Source organism: Bos indicus, chromosome 1 (genome assembly GCF_029378745.1).
Source record: "Bos indicus isolate NIAB-ARS_2022 breed Sahiwal x Tharparkar chromosome 1, NIAB-ARS_B.indTharparkar_mat_pri_1.0, whole genome shotgun sequence".
Lineage (NCBI taxonomy): Eukaryota > Metazoa > Chordata > Mammalia > Artiodactyla > Bovidae > Bos > Bos indicus.
In genome coordinates, this window is record NC_091760.1 from 70,872,382 (window position 1) to 70,888,872 (window position 16,491).

The 16,491-nt window shown below is 37.2% G+C and overlaps 1 protein-coding gene and 2 non-coding genes across 10 annotated transcripts in view; all 3 read right to left on the reverse strand.

The window, feature by feature from the left end:
* LRCH3 (leucine rich repeats and calponin homology domain containing 3) overlaps positions 1-16,491 on the reverse strand; it is a 107,701-nt gene that overhangs the window by 26,142 nt on the left and 65,068 nt on the right. For 6 of the 8 annotated variants that reach the window (XM_070788938.1, XM_070788910.1, XM_070788901.1 and 3 more), the window contains exons 10-13: positions 12,795-12,871; positions 4,981-5,032; positions 4,445-4,585; positions 594-644 (exon numbers count right to left, since the gene is read on the reverse strand). In XM_070788938.1, coding sequence (XP_070645039.1) covers positions 594-644; positions 4,445-4,585; positions 4,981-5,032; positions 12,795-12,871 — 321 coding nt within the window. The remainder of the gene's footprint in view (positions 1-593; positions 645-4,444; positions 4,586-4,980; positions 5,033-12,794; positions 12,872-16,491) is intronic. The other 2 variants (XM_070788926.1, XM_070788940.1) reach the window with 1 other exon arrangement.
* LOC139185341 (small nucleolar RNA U2-30) lies at positions 3,218-3,289 on the reverse strand. The gene has a single exon (XR_011568968.1). It is a non-coding gene; the product is annotated as a small nucleolar RNA U2-30 (small nucleolar RNA).
* On the reverse strand, positions 3,464-3,543 carry LOC139185344 (small nucleolar RNA U2-19). Its single transcript, XR_011568971.1, has one exon. It is a non-coding gene; the product is annotated as a small nucleolar RNA U2-19 (small nucleolar RNA).

The window sequence follows — 16,491 nt, forward strand, 5'->3', positions numbered from 1 at the left end:
CAAAGGAAAACAGCTAATGAAAAAGCCAACTACAAGAAAAATACTCATTTAGTAAGCATCAGTTTAACAGATCAAAACAGGTGCACAGATTTTTAAAAAGGTTAATAAGCAATTAATCTTACATGTCAATTTGTAATGAAAATGTACAACTTATGATAAAATTAATGTGTACAAAGTATAACCAATAACATACACACTTAGGAAATGAGCTCTGAAGTGGAAATACTATGTAGAGCTTTTGGTTTAATACTGACACCAATCACCTGTGTTAGATACAGATCTGAGGACCATCTCTCATTACACAATAGCTTTGAAAATGGATGAGGGAGATGATATCTCTGCCGGGGAAGCAAGGAGGGTAATAAATAACCTCCAGATGGATGTGTATAAATTAAAAAAAAAATCCTGATCTATAGATTGTAATAAACTTCCTGGCCCATGTCTTTTTCTCCCTAGTAAGTAGATTTTTGTGAAGAGAAAAAAGAAAATGCCAATAATTTGATCACTAAAAACATATGATAATCACATGCAAACTATTTCATTTTCATTGCAGTAATAAAAAATTTCAAAGAAAGGTGATTATATAAACTTACCTCACCAACTAAGGGGGTGTGTTGTTTTTGTGGACTTTGCGATGCTTTTTGCTATATACCCCACAAGAAAGGGAAGTTGGTTAGAATTTGGAACACTGGAAATGAAAAATTCTGTTCATTAAATAACCACTCACATTAATTTCTGTATCTCTTATGTATGACACTTTTCTAAACTAATTGGTTACAAGATGCCACCCTTTCCTTAAGTAGCTTATATTTTAAATGCGGAAAAGCAGTAAGCTGATATATAGTACTTTTCTGTGTATAAAAGCATCTATAAACAGAACATTTAAAAACAACGCTTTTTTAAATATGTACACGGATAAAAACATATTCACAGAGTAGTGATTTCTCACTAAATTTTCTCAATGAAATCATTCTTTCTCTAATGGCTTCAAATATTACTCCAATGCTAACAGCTTTAGCTCTCTCCCATCAGCCAAATTTCAGGCTTGTATTTTCAAATGTCTGTGGAAACTCTCTACCTGGAAACCCCACTGTCATCTTACGTTCAACATAACCAAAAAAACCCTTCCATTTCCCGTAATAACTGGCTCTTTCATTTAACTTGCTAACTTCTGTTATTACATCAATTAATAATCTCACAATATCTGCACTGAGTGTTTTACAATGTGTTCCTATACACAGTATCTCAAGTGATTCTTCTTATTCTGTGAGATAAACACCATAATCATATTCTGTAAAGATGAAAAAATTGAGGATAGAGAGTTTGTACGGTCTGTGCAAGGTCACAAAGTAAGCAGCAGAACTCAGATTCATACCAATGTCTTCTGACTCTAAATCTGACCTTCTTTCCACAAAGCTAATTCCCATCAAAACCATTCTTTTAGCCTCAAAATCTTGCTTTGGAACCTTTTGTTCCCCATTCATTGTCAATAATTTTTCAACATTCACTACACATCTATGTATAGGACATAATGATGCTTCTTCTAAAAACTCTTACTGTTATTTTATAAAACCCTTTGTGGTAGCAAGGGGTGTAGCACATACCATACTAACAAAAGTACTAGGTGCAGCCACAGTTATTCTGAAGTAGTTGATATTTAACTGTTAAATATTACACAAATAAGGAAAATAAAGGCATAGAACGGCTCAGTAACTTTCCAAAAGTCAAGCATATACCTAGTAGCAGAGCTAGATTCAAATTCAGGTATTTCTGATACTAGGACCTTACCATTGGACAACACGGCTTTTCCTTAGGAAACTTAGAGATTGTCTAGTTTTATGCCTTCATCTAATTACTGCAATTACTCTCTATTTCATTTTCTTGCTTTCCTCATCTTTTAATATATTCTTACATGAGATTAGTTTTTCAGAAGTACCTTCCCTCTAATGTTTTTCTCCTGCTTAAGAACTAAAATTGCTCTTGTCTGCCTAACTGTTTAAGATCAAACTCCAATTTGACCTTTAATCAAGGCTATCTACAATGTAATTATCTCTTACTAGTTATATGACTTCTACATATGGCAAGCTAAATGAGTTATTTTATGTAAAATGGATAGAACACTTAGGACATAATATGTGTTAGCCATTATCATTAACTGAGAGTCAGTACAGCATTCTGGTCATAGACCAGGGATTTGAGCCAGCCTGTCCCTCCTTCTTTTTTCTTTCCAGTTTTATTGAGATGTAAGAATCTGCCTGCAATGTGGGAGACCCGGGTTCGATCACTGGGTTGGGAAGATCCCCTGGAGGAGGGCATGGCAACCCACTCCAGTATTCTTGCCTGGAGAATGCCCAAGGACAGAGGAGGTTGGTGTGCTACAGTCCATGGGGTCGCAAAGAGTCAGACAACTTGAGCAACTAAGCACATAATTCACACATGGCACTGTATCAGTTTAAGGCAGAGAGCACTATGATCTGACTTACAGAAGTCATGAAATGATTACCATAATAAATTTAGTGATATCTACCATCTCATACAGATTCAAAATAAAAGAAAAAAAAAAAGATGAAATGATGAACTCTTAGGATTTACTTTCTTAACAACTTTCACATTTAACATATATGCTGTATTAATACATTACATCTCTAATTCTTATTTACCTTATGATTGGAAGTTTGTACCTTTTGGATACCTTCATCAAATTCCCCTTCCCCCATGCCATGCCTCTGGTAATCACAATTCTGACCTCTTTTTCTATGAGCTTGTCTGTTTTTGAAGTATAACTGATCAACAACACTATATTAGTTCCTGGTACACAATATAATGATTTCATATTTCTAAATCAAAGTGATCACCATGGTAAGTCTAGTTACCATCAAGATTTTTTTTTTTAAAGAAACTTTTCCATCCGCTTCATTTCCATTTTCTATTCAGTCTATCTTGATTAGAATCTTTGCTCTGCCACTTACTAGCTGAGTATTTAACCTTAGGAAAACTCTTATCCTCTCTGGGCATCAAATATCATCATTGCAGGCTTTATACATTTGAAAAAAATATAAGAATTTATCATGTGTATGGTAGTTAAAGAAGATACACTTTGGCTAGAGTTATGAAACAAGAGAAAGCAATTAGAGGGTGAGTGATTCATCTGTTCAATCATTTAAAAAGTATTTACTGAACTTTACTGTTTGTTTTTTTTTTTTTTTTTTTTAAATTCTGAGCTCAGATCAAGTGTAGAAACCTTCATAGTTATATAAAGTTCTGCAGTAAAATCTTTTCATCATTGCTCAGAATTGATCAGCCTTTCATACAAGCACACCCACAACCAACTCTCACTTACCCACCAATAAGCCCCTTATTTATCCAGTCACCTACACACACACACACACACACACACACACACACACACACACACGCACGCACCCACCCCTTCATACCCCTTATTTTAAATTATTCTTTTGCTTCTCAGAACTACAGAGATCATGCATCAGATACACTGGGTGGTCTTCTGATGCTCAGATTTGGCTACTTTCATCACTGATCCACTTCAGTAAGAGCAGATCTCAGAGAATGAACTTTACTGTTGGCTAAGGCTTCTGAAGGCTTGGTTAGACCTAGAGAAACATCAGTGAATAAACACGATAGAAAGAACATGTCCCTTTCTTCATGGAATTTACAGATAAATAAGAGAGACAGATACATATATATGGGCCATGCCACTAGGCTTGTGGGATTTTAGTTCCCTGACCAGGAATCCAACAAGGGCCTGTGGCAGTGAGAGCGTAGAGTCCTAACCACTGGACCACCAGGGAATTCCTGGGAGAGACATATATTAAACATGCGAAAATATAAATAATTATTTTAAAAAGAAAAAAAAAAACTAAGGTAATTGCAGAACAAAAAGATGTAAGTAACACAGGCCAAAAAAGTGAACCAGATTTAGAGACAACTACAGAGTCTGTTTAAAACAGAAGTATTAATAAGGATTATTAACTGAGTAGCTGGGGAGAAACAGAAAGGAAAGAATCTAAGATGACTAAAGTATTAAGCCCGTGAGCCTTGCAAATTTTTGAGGTAAGAAAGTGAGTGATAGGTTCAGGTAACGATAGTTTAAATCTTCATGGCACTTTACAGTTTACACAACATTTTCACTTTTATGATGCACTAGAGGTTTAGGAAACAGCAGCTGGACAGTAAAGTGATACGTCTAATGACAGACAGCTAGTTAATAAGAGTAAGAGACTATCCTCAAGCCTATCTACCTTTGAGGACAGTTAATCTAATCACAAACAGGAGACAGTTATACTATTTACTCACAAATTCTTATGATTATCAATTTTTTTCCCCCACGAAGACAATAAAACCTGACAGTCTCAATGAAACAAATATGCACTTAATTCTAAGAAACTTTAGGAGTACCATTCAATGAACCCAAAGAACTCACCTTGACAAAGTCCAGGACAGCATCTCTCTGAATCTGCTTGGTCCTTATTTTCTCCTCCTCATACTGTAGGGCAGCAAGTTGTGCCTCTCTCCGAGTACGTTCTACTAATTGTTCTCTTCTCCGATGAAGTTCCAGGTCTGTCTGTGAAAAATGGAACAAGAGGATCATTTTGCATATGCACGCAGGAATAAAGATCAACTTACTAATATTCTTTATAAATTTTGGGAAACTACTGCTGACCCAAGCCATTTTTACTTTGCATTCACTGAGCATTTCTTCAGATGTGCTTATTGCTAATTTTTTCCCATTTCTGCACTGTGTTCTGATATGTAGTATAAATTCTTATTTTCTCTCTGGTATTTTCTCTCTAAAATACTGCTACTCGTTTCAGGGGCACATATTATGTTAATTGTAGACTGAAGAGACAGGTAATAAAATTCAGAGATGTTTGGGAATTAACTGCAATTTAAGTATTATAAAAGAAGAAAATCATCTTAATTTAAAAAGAAACTCAAACTGGAAAATTTTCTTTTTACCTGATTGTGACTTGGTGATACTGATAAGAGAGAAGATGGCTCAGCTGGAACTCTGATCCAAAAAAGAAAAATAGAAAAGAAAAAACTCTTTGGTAAGACAGATAAATAAAAGATAAGTGGAATTTTACTGTTAATGTAGTTTTCTATTAATCAGCAGGCAAACTGTCTGGTCAACATTGAAAGACCAACTGCATTTTATAAACTTGAGCCCAAGTCATTAAATTAAGCTACAGGAACACCTGATGCCTCCAACTCATATTTCACATGATGATATCACCGATCAAGCTACACATAGTGGACAACTGTCTATGTCAGCCAGTGCTGATGATAGTTATTTGAGATCACTTTTCAAACAGTATTGTTTCTTTACAGCTCACAGAACTACATCTTCTTTATTACTAGGACTGAAACAAGATACATGTACATGGAGATGGTTTATACACAAAGCCACTTTATCAACACAGTTCTGCAATACTACAGAACCTATAACTTTACGTGTAGAGCACATCTACTCCCATTTTTAATTGAAGAGCAATTTTAGTAACAAAACTGAAGCTTTTGTTCATTTTTATCTTTAAGAAAAATATGAAACCTGATTTGATGCTTAAAAAAAAACAGTAAAACTTGCTTTTCAGTTTTATCAGTGTTAATTCTTATATTTTGGTATTTATTTCTTATATTTCCTAAAGTTTAAAAATATAATATATAAGAAAACAAAAACTTAAGCTAGTCTATTGTTCTTTCATGCTACATTTTTGTCTTATATTGGTTCCAAATCTTTGAAGTATTTACAAAAAATTTTTTTTAATTTCTAGGCATTAAAAAAACTTTGACAGAATAAATTGTTTGTAATTTTTAAAAGGAACAGAATAAATTACTTAATGCCTACCAAATAAACTACTTAATAACTTCCTATACAAGATTTAAAATAATGTTAAAGGTAGAGATTTAAAACTTCCTTAACTTTCTATTAATCCTCGCCAACCTTTATCCTAGCACACCTAACCAGAGCATACTCAGTCACAAGTCTTGCAAGAAAAGAGAGGAATGTATTGGTAGGATAAGATTTTTAACTGGGATATAACCAATAAAGAATGAGAGATGAGTGACTCCAGGACCATGTACTAGAATAACTGGCATTAAATGCAAGTTTGTCCCAAATTACCAACTTCACTGTTAACATTTCTTGTAGCTTTTATTGGCCATCTATAGATAAACTATACCAGAAAGGATCATATAAAACCATCTCAAGTGGGTGTATGTACCTTGATTTGAACATTTTTAATAATGCTTTTTAAGCAAAACTTTTTAATATACATCTTTATATCCTCATTTCTTCACCCTCTTTTTTACACCAAAAGTTGGTTGAATTCACTGTTTGCACTTCATCTCATCCCATTTTATTTTGAACCCACTCCAATCTGGATCTGTCCTCACAAGTTCATTGAAACTGCTCTCTTCAATTTGGGGGATTTACATGTCCAAATCCAATAGTTATTGTCAGCCCTCACCTTCCTGAACCTATTAGCAGTATGTGAGATTTGCTTCTCTCTCCCCCCACGTCTTGAGAATGTCTCTTCACTTAGCCTCTGGGACATGACGTTCTTTCTCCTATTTCCATAACCATTCCTGCTTGTCTCTACTACCATACCACTGTGCTCATTTCACACGCTACCAAGGTTATACTCAAAATGCTTTAAGACAGGCTTCAGCAGTATGTGAACTGAGAACTTCCAGATGTACAAGCTGGGTTTTGAAGAGGCAGAGGAACCAGAGATCAAATTGCCAACATCTTCTGGATCAGAGAAAGCAAGGGAATTCCAGAAAAACATTTACTTCTGCTTCACTGACTATACTAAAGCCTTTGACTGTGTGGATCAAAACAAATTGTGGGAAATTCTTTTTTTTTTTTTGGAAATTCTTAAAAGAAATGGGAGTACCAGACCATCTTACCTGTCTCCTGAGAAACGTGTATGCAGGTCAAGAAGCAACAGTTAGAACTGGACACAGAACAATGGACTGGTTCAAAATTGGGAAAAGCTATATATTGTCAGCCTGCTTACTTAACTTATACACAAAGTACATCACACAAAATGCTGGGCTGGATGAATCACAAACTAGAATCAAGACTGCCAGGAGAAATATCAACAGTCTCAGACATGCAGATGATACCACTCTAATGGCAGAAAGTGAAGAGAAGCTAAAGAGCTTCTTGACGAGCATGCAAGAGAAGAGTAAAAAAGCTGGCTTGAAACTCAACATTTAAAAAACGAAGATCATGGCAACCAGTCCCATCATTTCATTACAAATAGAAAGGGGAAAAGTAGAAGCCGTAACAGATTTTATTTTCTTGGGCTCCAAAATCACTACAGACGGTAACTGTGCCATGAAATTAGCAAGCAAAAGATGCTTGCTTGTTGGAAGGAAAGCTATGACAAGCCTAGACAGTATACAAGCAGAGACATCACTTTGCCAACAAAGGTCCGTATAGCCAAAGTTATGGTTTTTCTGGTAGTCATGTATAGATGTGAGAGTTGGACCATAAAGAAGACTGAGTGCTGAAGAACTGATGCTTTCGAACTGTGATGCTGGAGAACACTCTTGAGAGTCTCTTGGACTGCAAGAAGATCAAACCAATCCATCTTAAAGGAAATAAACTGAATATTCACTGAAAGGACAGATGCTGAAGCCGAAGCTCTGATACTTTGGCCACCTGAAGTGAGAGCTGACTCATTGGAAAAGACCTGGGAAAGACTGAAGGCAACAGGAGAAGGGGGCAGCAGAGGATGAGACGATTAGATAGCATCACCAACTCAATGGACATGAACTTGAGCAAACTCCAGGAGACAGTGGAGGACAGAGGAGCCTGGTGTGCTACAGGCTATAGGGTCACAAAGAGATGGACACAACTTAGCGACTGAACAATAACAACAAATAATCCAGTTGTTTAAGCCTTAATTCTCTCCCCTTTACTCTAAGTTTATACATCTAAACCTGCTTACCTGGTTAACACCACTGAATTTCTAGCAGCATCTCAAGTAGAACATAACCACAACTTAATTTTCATCTCACACTTCAAAACTGTTCTGCCTTATTTACACTCCTTAGTGTTCCTTGAACACACCAAGTATGTTCCTCTGTAATGGCTTCTGCCTAGACTGTTCCTCCCCTAGATAGCCAGAATCCTTGATCCCTCTTTGGAGTTTCGATAAAAATATTACATCATAAAATTGCTCTCGCTTTCCCCTCAACCTGACTCAGTATTAACTCTTTCATCCTGCTTTATTTTTCTTTGTAGCACTGAGCAGTACCTGATAAGTATTTGTTACATGTATTTATCTGTTGTGGCGTTGTTATCAGGAACCTAGAACATAACCAGACTATTGCAGTGCTCAAGAAATATTGTTTAAACAAATGGCAGTGGTATCTTCCTCTCAAAAATATGGAATATTGACACAAAAATACAGGTTTGTAATTATGCGTTTTTAAATCTTGAACTTGCTTGAGCTGGGCAAACCAGAACTGTACCTCTGTATGACAGACTCTGAACTGCCCTTCTGCTTTTCTTTATTCATCATATCACATTTAATATAGTAGCTTTTCTAGTTTTGTCTATGTAACATGAAACTAAAAATATCCAGGTATTTTTTTAATACTATACTGCTTCCAGTAGAAATTAACGAACTTCACAGGACGTAGCCTGACATTATCACATTATCATCTCTCCTGAACTAAAATGCCTATCAGGTTATAAGTGAGCCCTTAAAAAAAAATTTTTTTTTTGATATATAAAATAAATGACAGTTTTGTTATTTTAACTAAAAATTTATTTACTCCATCTTAGCAAACAGTTGGAGAAGGCAATGGCAACCCACTCCAGTACTGTTGCCTGGAAAATCCCATGGACGGAGGGGCTTGGTGGGCTGCAGTCCATGGGGTTGCTTGGAGTCGGACATGACTGAGCAACTTTACTTTCACTTTTCACTTTCATGCATTGGAGAAGGAAATGGCAACCCACTCCAGTGTTCTTGCCTGGAGAATCCCATGGACGGGGGAGCCTGGTGGACTGCCGTCTATGGGGTCGCACAGAGTCGGACACTACTGAAGCGACTTAGCAGCAGCAGCAGCAAACAGTTATAAAACACTTACCAATTTATCATAATACTCTTAACATACCTCCTTACCTTTCTTAATCCTCAGGCAGATAGTGTCTGTGTTTGTGTGGGGGAGGGGGAGGTAGGAAGAAATGTACATGGTGGGGTGATGGGAGGAGAGGAGAATTGGGAGGAAAAAGCAAACAACCTTTTTTTTCAGCAGTGACAAACAAGCAAGTAGCAATCTATAAACTAACTTAATTCCTTTCAGTCTTTGTAACAGAAGGACTGATCAAGACTTTGTAGGTTAACATATTTCTCAGGTTGGGAAGCCTCAACAGCTCAAGAGGTAAGGATTCTTCCTGCAACGCAAGAGATGCAGGAGCCATAGGTTGGATTCCTGGGTTGGAAAGATCCTCTGAAGAAGGAAACAGCAACTCGTTTCAGTATTCTTGCCTGGAAAACTCCATGGACTGAGGAGCCTGGCGGGCTACAGTCCACAGGGTCGTTAAGAGTTAGATATGACTGAGCACACACATGAAGCAACGCAACATTACTCAGGTTACAGGCAAGCATTGTGAGCCTGAGAGTTGCCAGCCATTCTGAGGTGATTTTGTTTTTCTAGGTTCTAATTCATGATTCCATTTGAGGAGGATAAGAACTCTGAAATTCACAGCTATTTCCCAATACCTAAAAAAGTACTTAGCATATGAGATATTTAGCAACATGAGGTATGAGGTATGTATTGATCTTAAAGCTCAACTGATGACAGGAATAAAGTATGGGGTTCTTATCCAAAGACTGTATTGATCTAAAGATTTGAAACACCTAGGTAACAGTAATCATTGATTCAGTTTCTAGCACCTGTGGCAGGTTACATATTCTGAATGACTCTGCCAATGGAAACAAAAAAACTGTTCAACAAAGTAATCTTTTAAAATGCACTGCTGAAGTACTAAAAAAAACAAAACAAAACAAAAAACCACAGATTCTAAAAAGTTAAAAAACAGGAACTCTGGATTAAGGTTTGGTAAGCAGATTTTTGGTACATGATCTCCTCCCCTGGTATTACTCCAATAAATATGTTACGTATCAGAAAAGGACTCTGCAGATGAAATTAAGGTTACTAATTGGTTGACCTTATCCAGGTGGGCCTAGTATAATCATACAAGTCATTAAAACCAGAAGAGGAAGGCAAGAGAGTTTGAGAGATGTGGCAGAAAGGGAAATCAGATTTATGTGAAGATCTGACCCGTCACTGCGGCTTGATATGGAGGAAACCATGAACCAAGAAATGTGGGTGGACTCTAGACGCAAAAATGACTCCCAGCTAACAGCTAACAAGGTAATGGAGACCGAAATCTACAACTGCATGGAACTGAATTCTGCCAGCAACCTATATAAGCCTGGAAGTGGATTCTCCTCCAGGGTCTCTAGGTAAGACTCTAGGCTAGCCAACACCTTGACTTTGGCCTTGTGAGGCCCTAAGCAGAGAACCAAAACAAGCCTGCCCAGACTTCTATCTCTCAGAACTGTAATATAATAAATAGGTGTATTTTAAGCAACTAAATTTGTGGTAATTTGTTATATAAGGGTCAGAGACATTACTTTACCGACAAATGTCCATCTAGTCAAAGCTATGGTTTTTCCAGTAGTCACGTATGGATGTGAGAGTTGGACTATAAAGAAAGATGAGGGCCGAAGAATTGATGCTTTTGAACTGTGGTGCTGGAGAAGACTCTTGAGAGTCCCTTGGACTGCAAGGAAATCTAACCAGTCAATCCTAAAGGAAATCAGTCCTAAATATGCATTCATTGGAAGGACTGATGCTGAAGCTCCAATACTTTGGCCACCTGATGGGAAGAACTGACTCACTGGAAAAGACCCTGACGCTGGTAAAGACTGAAGGCAGGAGGAGAAGGAGACGAGAGAGGGTAAGATGGTTGGATGGCATCACCAACTCGATGGACATAAGAGTTTGAGCAAGCTCCGGGAGTTGGTGATGGACAGGGGAGCCTGGCGTGCTGCAGTCCATGGGGTCGCAGAGTTGGACGTGACTGAGCGAAACCTAACTGAACTGAAGCATCAGAAAACTAAAACTTTAGTAAGACAACTGAGCAAAAAGCTGGCTTTCACCTTGAGGGTGTGTGCCATATCCTGAAAATCCTGAGCTTTACTTATGATGGACACAGAAGGTAGGAGGTGCCAAAAATAAAGCAGAGGTCTATCCAACATGGGGAAATGTAACAAGAAATGCCCGCATGATACTGGAATCTCAAATAACCACATTTTCAGTAAAGGGACACATTGACAACTAAAAAGTCACTTTGAGATAAATTTCAAAGACATGAAATGTGTCTAAATCTTCATGAACTAACAAGATTAAAAAGGCCAAGTTATAAGATTTCTTTCTTTCATTATTCTCCCTACAGTTTCTTTATTCATCTATAGCTCAGCCTTCTAAACAACTTTAATATCCTGTCAAGTATAAGTAAAGAATGATGTATGACACTTTCTACACAACAAATTTAACGTTACTTAAGAACAGATTTATCAAGCCTACTTTTTTAAGATTTCAAAAAAAAAAAAAGGAAGCAAAAAAAACCAAAGGCTGAGAATCTTTCAACAATTGTGATACAGTTTATGATAAGAAACTTTTTGGAGTTCAAGAATAAGAAGCAGTACTCTTGAGAAAACAAAAAAGCAGCAGCAGCAGCAGTACCCTAAATGGTCAAGCTAAGTTTAGAAATATCCTTTGAGGCAGTAATTATAGATAAAAGATTACTTCAACTGAGATGGGAATGAAGAATATATTGTTTTCTCTGTTGTTCTGTCATCTAATCAAAACTTTAAGTAAAATCGCTGGACTCCTGAAATTCATGCAGCTCTATTTATGCATAAATCCATGTACATCATTATAAACTTTATTGCTGCTGCTGCTAAGTCGCTTCAGTCGTGTCCGACTCTGTGCGACCCCAGAGACGGCAGCCCACCAGGATCCTCTGTCCCCAAGATTCTCCAGGCAAGAATACTGGAGTGGGTTGCCATTTCCTTCTCCAATGCATGAAAGTGAAAAGTGAAAGTGAAGTCACTCAGTCATGCCTAACTCTTAGCGACCCCATAGACTGCAGCCCACCAGGCCCCTCCATCCATGGGATTTTCCAGGCAAGAGTACTGGAGTGGGGTGCCACTGCCTTCTCCAATAAACTTTATTACTTATCTTCAAATACTTATACAGATAAAGGTTTAGGTAATCCGAATTTAGAATCAGTAAGTCAGTTTTACTTCTTATTCTAGAGCACACAGGTACATTTCACTTAGCTCTAAATACATCATATTTAAAACACGTAGTGGTAATGGCACCCCACTCCAGCACTCTTGCCTGGAAAATCCCATGGGCGGAGGAGCCTGGTAGGCTGAAGTCCATGGGGTCGCTAAGAGTCAGGCATGACTGAGTGACTTCACTTTCACTTTTCACTTTCATGCATTGGAGAAGGAAATGGCAACCCACTCCAGTGGAGAATCCCAGAGACGGGGGAGCCTGGTGGGCTGCCGTCTGTGGGGTCGCACAGAGTCGGACACGACTGAAGCGACTTAGCAGCAGTAGCAGCAGCAGTATCTAAACACCTTCATTATACATATATATACATAAAACCAAAATCATTTCATGCTCTTACTACCCAGTTTTAAGACAAAATGACTAGCATTGGTTTTTCAAACCTATTTTGATGTGAATATCTTCTCATGTCTTCTGTTTTTTGAAATTCCCTCATGGGTATTGGCTTTATTGGTGAACCCTAGGCCAAAAACAGAAAGACAGATCAATTTAACACATGTATCCAGAAAAGTGTAATTACACAGTTTACATTTCAATGGCATTTAGGGATCAATATAGTATATTACACTAAAAATATTTTAACAAAATCTTGGAATGTGAATTTTCACATTTAGAAGGATTATAGGCTATATTACTGCTTTGATAAACAGAAGACTGTTCACAAGCCAAAAACATTTATTTTTTTAAAATGTAGATTTTCTTCTCACTGTACTTTATGATTTATAATGACCATACAGTAATATTTACAAAACAGTAAGATGTGAAAGTTGGAAAGAATCTTAGAGATCATTGAGCACAAACTCTCCTCTAGAACAAGAACGGCTACCGATCCTATCCTGACTTTTGCTCAGCCTCTCGACTATTCCTGGTAACAGGAAGTTCACTGGGGAGACTACATTTCTTTACTTCATCATCATCATAAATTGTACTTATGTTAGACAAATAGTCCTGGGGATGATAGTAGAATATCAAGACAAAGTAAAAAGTAATTTCTTCCTTTTTCTTTAAAGATTTATTTACTTATTTTATTATTTATTTATTTATTACCCATTTATTATGATGGGTCTTTGCTGCTGCACGCAGGCTTTCTCTACTTGCGGGGAGCGTGGGCTACTCTTTGTTCTAGTGTGCAGGCTTCGCACTGAGGTAGCCGCTCTTGTTGTGGAGCACAAGCTTTAGGAGTGCTGGCTTCAGTAGTTTCAGCTCGTGGGCTCAGCAGTTGTGATGTACCGGCTTAATTGCTTGGCAACACATGGGATCTTCCTGGACCAGGGATGGAACCAGTGTCCCTTGCACTGCATGGTGAATTCTTAATCACTGCACCACCAGGGAAGTTCAAATGTAATTTGTTTATGGCAAAATATGGTATTAATTGGGGCTTCCCTGGTAACTCAGCAGTAAAGAATCTGCCTGTGATGCAAAAGATGCAGGAGACCCAGGTTCAATCCCTGGATGGGGAAGATCCCCTGGAGAAGGGAATGGCAACCCACTCCAGTATTTAGAGTTGGACACGACCGAAGCGAATTGAACACGAGCATGATGGTATTAATTAGGGCTTTCCTGCTGGCTTGTGGTAAAGAATCTGCCTGCAATGTAGGAGACCACCTGCAATGTAGGAGATGTAAGTTTGATCTGTGGGGTGGGGGAGATCCCCTGGAGAAGGAAATGTCAACCCACTCCAGTATTCTTGTCTGGAAAATCCCATGGACAGAGGAGCCTGGCGGGCTACAGTCCATGGGATCACAAGAGTTGAACATGACTGAACGACTAAAACACACAGGGTAAAGGTCATTTAAAAAAATTATTGATTGAAAACGTAACTGCTTTAAGTTATATGGCTTATATACTGAAAAATATAAATCAAAGATAGAGACACCATGTATTTTGTCAAATGAGAATCTATAAAAACAATATAATCCTACTTGAGCACCAAAGAAAATCATCAAAATGGGTATTCTAGAAGGGAAAAAAACCCAACTTATTCTCCCTAAAAATCTAAAATCAAATTTTATTTGATTTTACAGTCTATGTCCAAGAAACAGGTACATCACACATAACTAGAAAATCTTAGGTGAATTACTCCAAAGGGCTAAGGCTGATTCCTGTAAAGTCTGGGCATAAGGATCATATTAAATGAGACACAATTCTAGAATCTGGATGAGAGAATATTTATTCTAATTTTAGTTAATTTAAGTTTATAAGTAAACAGAAATCTCTCTTAGTATGCTACCATCAGTGACTTAGCACCCAGGTTTTACAATGCTGTGATTACCTAAAATTACGGCAAGAGGTACATGAAATTTTCATGACAAAAATGAACGTAACATTAGTTTAATTAAAAAAGTAAATATGTTACAGTCTATAAGCCATACCCCATTTTGTCATAATATTTCTATGCATGTGAGAGGTATTATGATAAACCTTAAATAATAGCAGAGTGTTTAAAATCTCAAATAGTTTTTAACAACCCATTTTTAGGCAGTATCCAAGAATATAAAAAAATATTTATTCACTGGTTATTAAACCATTTAAAATAATACTACTTCATTTTATTTTTATATATGGGTGGTGGTTTAGTCACTAAGTCGTGTTCGACTCTTGTGACCCCACGGACTGTAGGCTGCCAGGCTCCTCTGTCCATGGGATTTTCCAGGCAAGAATACTGGAGTGGATTGCCATTTCCTTCTCCAGGAGATCTTCCCGACCCAGGAAGTGAACCTGGGTCTCCTGCATTGCAGGCAGATTTTTATATATGCCAAGCTTCAAAAGCCTTATGACACAGAAGTCCTAAAGAGCCTTACAACAGAATCATAAAGACTACTATACGTAATAGGTAGATGGAATCAGAAAACATATTACAAATTAGCCAATATAATGGATTAAAGAAATGATATTACAATTTTTCACCAGCAGTATAACGGGCATTTTCACTTTTAGTAGAAATACCTCATCTACACAGGATAATTAACCATAAAACAGTCAAAGAAAAAGACTACAAGAAAAGAAAAAGGATTCCCCAAGATTATAAAGTGGGCGTTGTTAACTTAAATTTTACTGCCAAGTAGATGCCCTTTGCTCTAGCAGAAATGCTTACAGCCTGAACCACAAGTAGTTTCATTAATCAACTTGTACACATTGCTATCTGTAGGCTGCAGGACTTTGATTCACAGCAATGGACATTATTGGTTAGTTTCACCTTTTGAGATGTCAGTCACCCATTGTCAACCATTGATCCAAAAATACTATATGGAAAGTTTCAGAAACAAACAATTTGTAAGTTTTATACTGCATGCCATTCTAAGCAGTGTGGTAAAATTGCAAGCTGTCCCACTCCATCCCACCTGGATTACGAATCATCCCTTTCACCAGGGTATCCTGCCTGTTAGTCAGTTAGTAGCTGGCTCAGTTAAGTTTCTCTCAATTATCAGACTGTTGCAGTACAGCAGTGCTTGTGTACAAGTAATCCTATTTTATTAATAATGGACCCAAGTACAAAAGTAGTAATGTTGGTAATTCAGATATGCCTGAGAGAAGTCGTAAAATGCTTCACTGAAGTGAAAAGGTGAAAGTTCTTGAATTAATAAGGAAAGAAAAAAATTGAATTCCAAGGTAAGATCTACAGTAAGAACAAAGCTTCCATCTGTGAAGTTGTGAAGAAGGAAAGAGACATTCATGCTAGTTTTGCTATTGCACTTGAAACTGCAAACGTTACACGCCCACAGTATGTGTAAATGAATGCTTAGTTAAGATGGGAAAGGCATTATATTTGTGCAGTGAGATAATAAGAGAGAGCATGAGTGTGCACACATCCAAATTCACATAATTTTTGTTACAGTATACTGTTGCAACTATTTTTAGTTATTATTCTTAATCTCTTACTGTGCCTGATTTATAAATTAAACTTTATCATAGGTATGTATGTATAGGAAAAAACATAGTACATATAGGGCTCAGTACCATCCATCCACTGGTGTTCTTGGAATGTATTCCCCTCAGATATGGGCTGGGGGGAATAACGTATTTATCAAACTTTAAATACAAGAGTGTCTTTTGAACCAACAAAAAATACTGTGTTCAAAA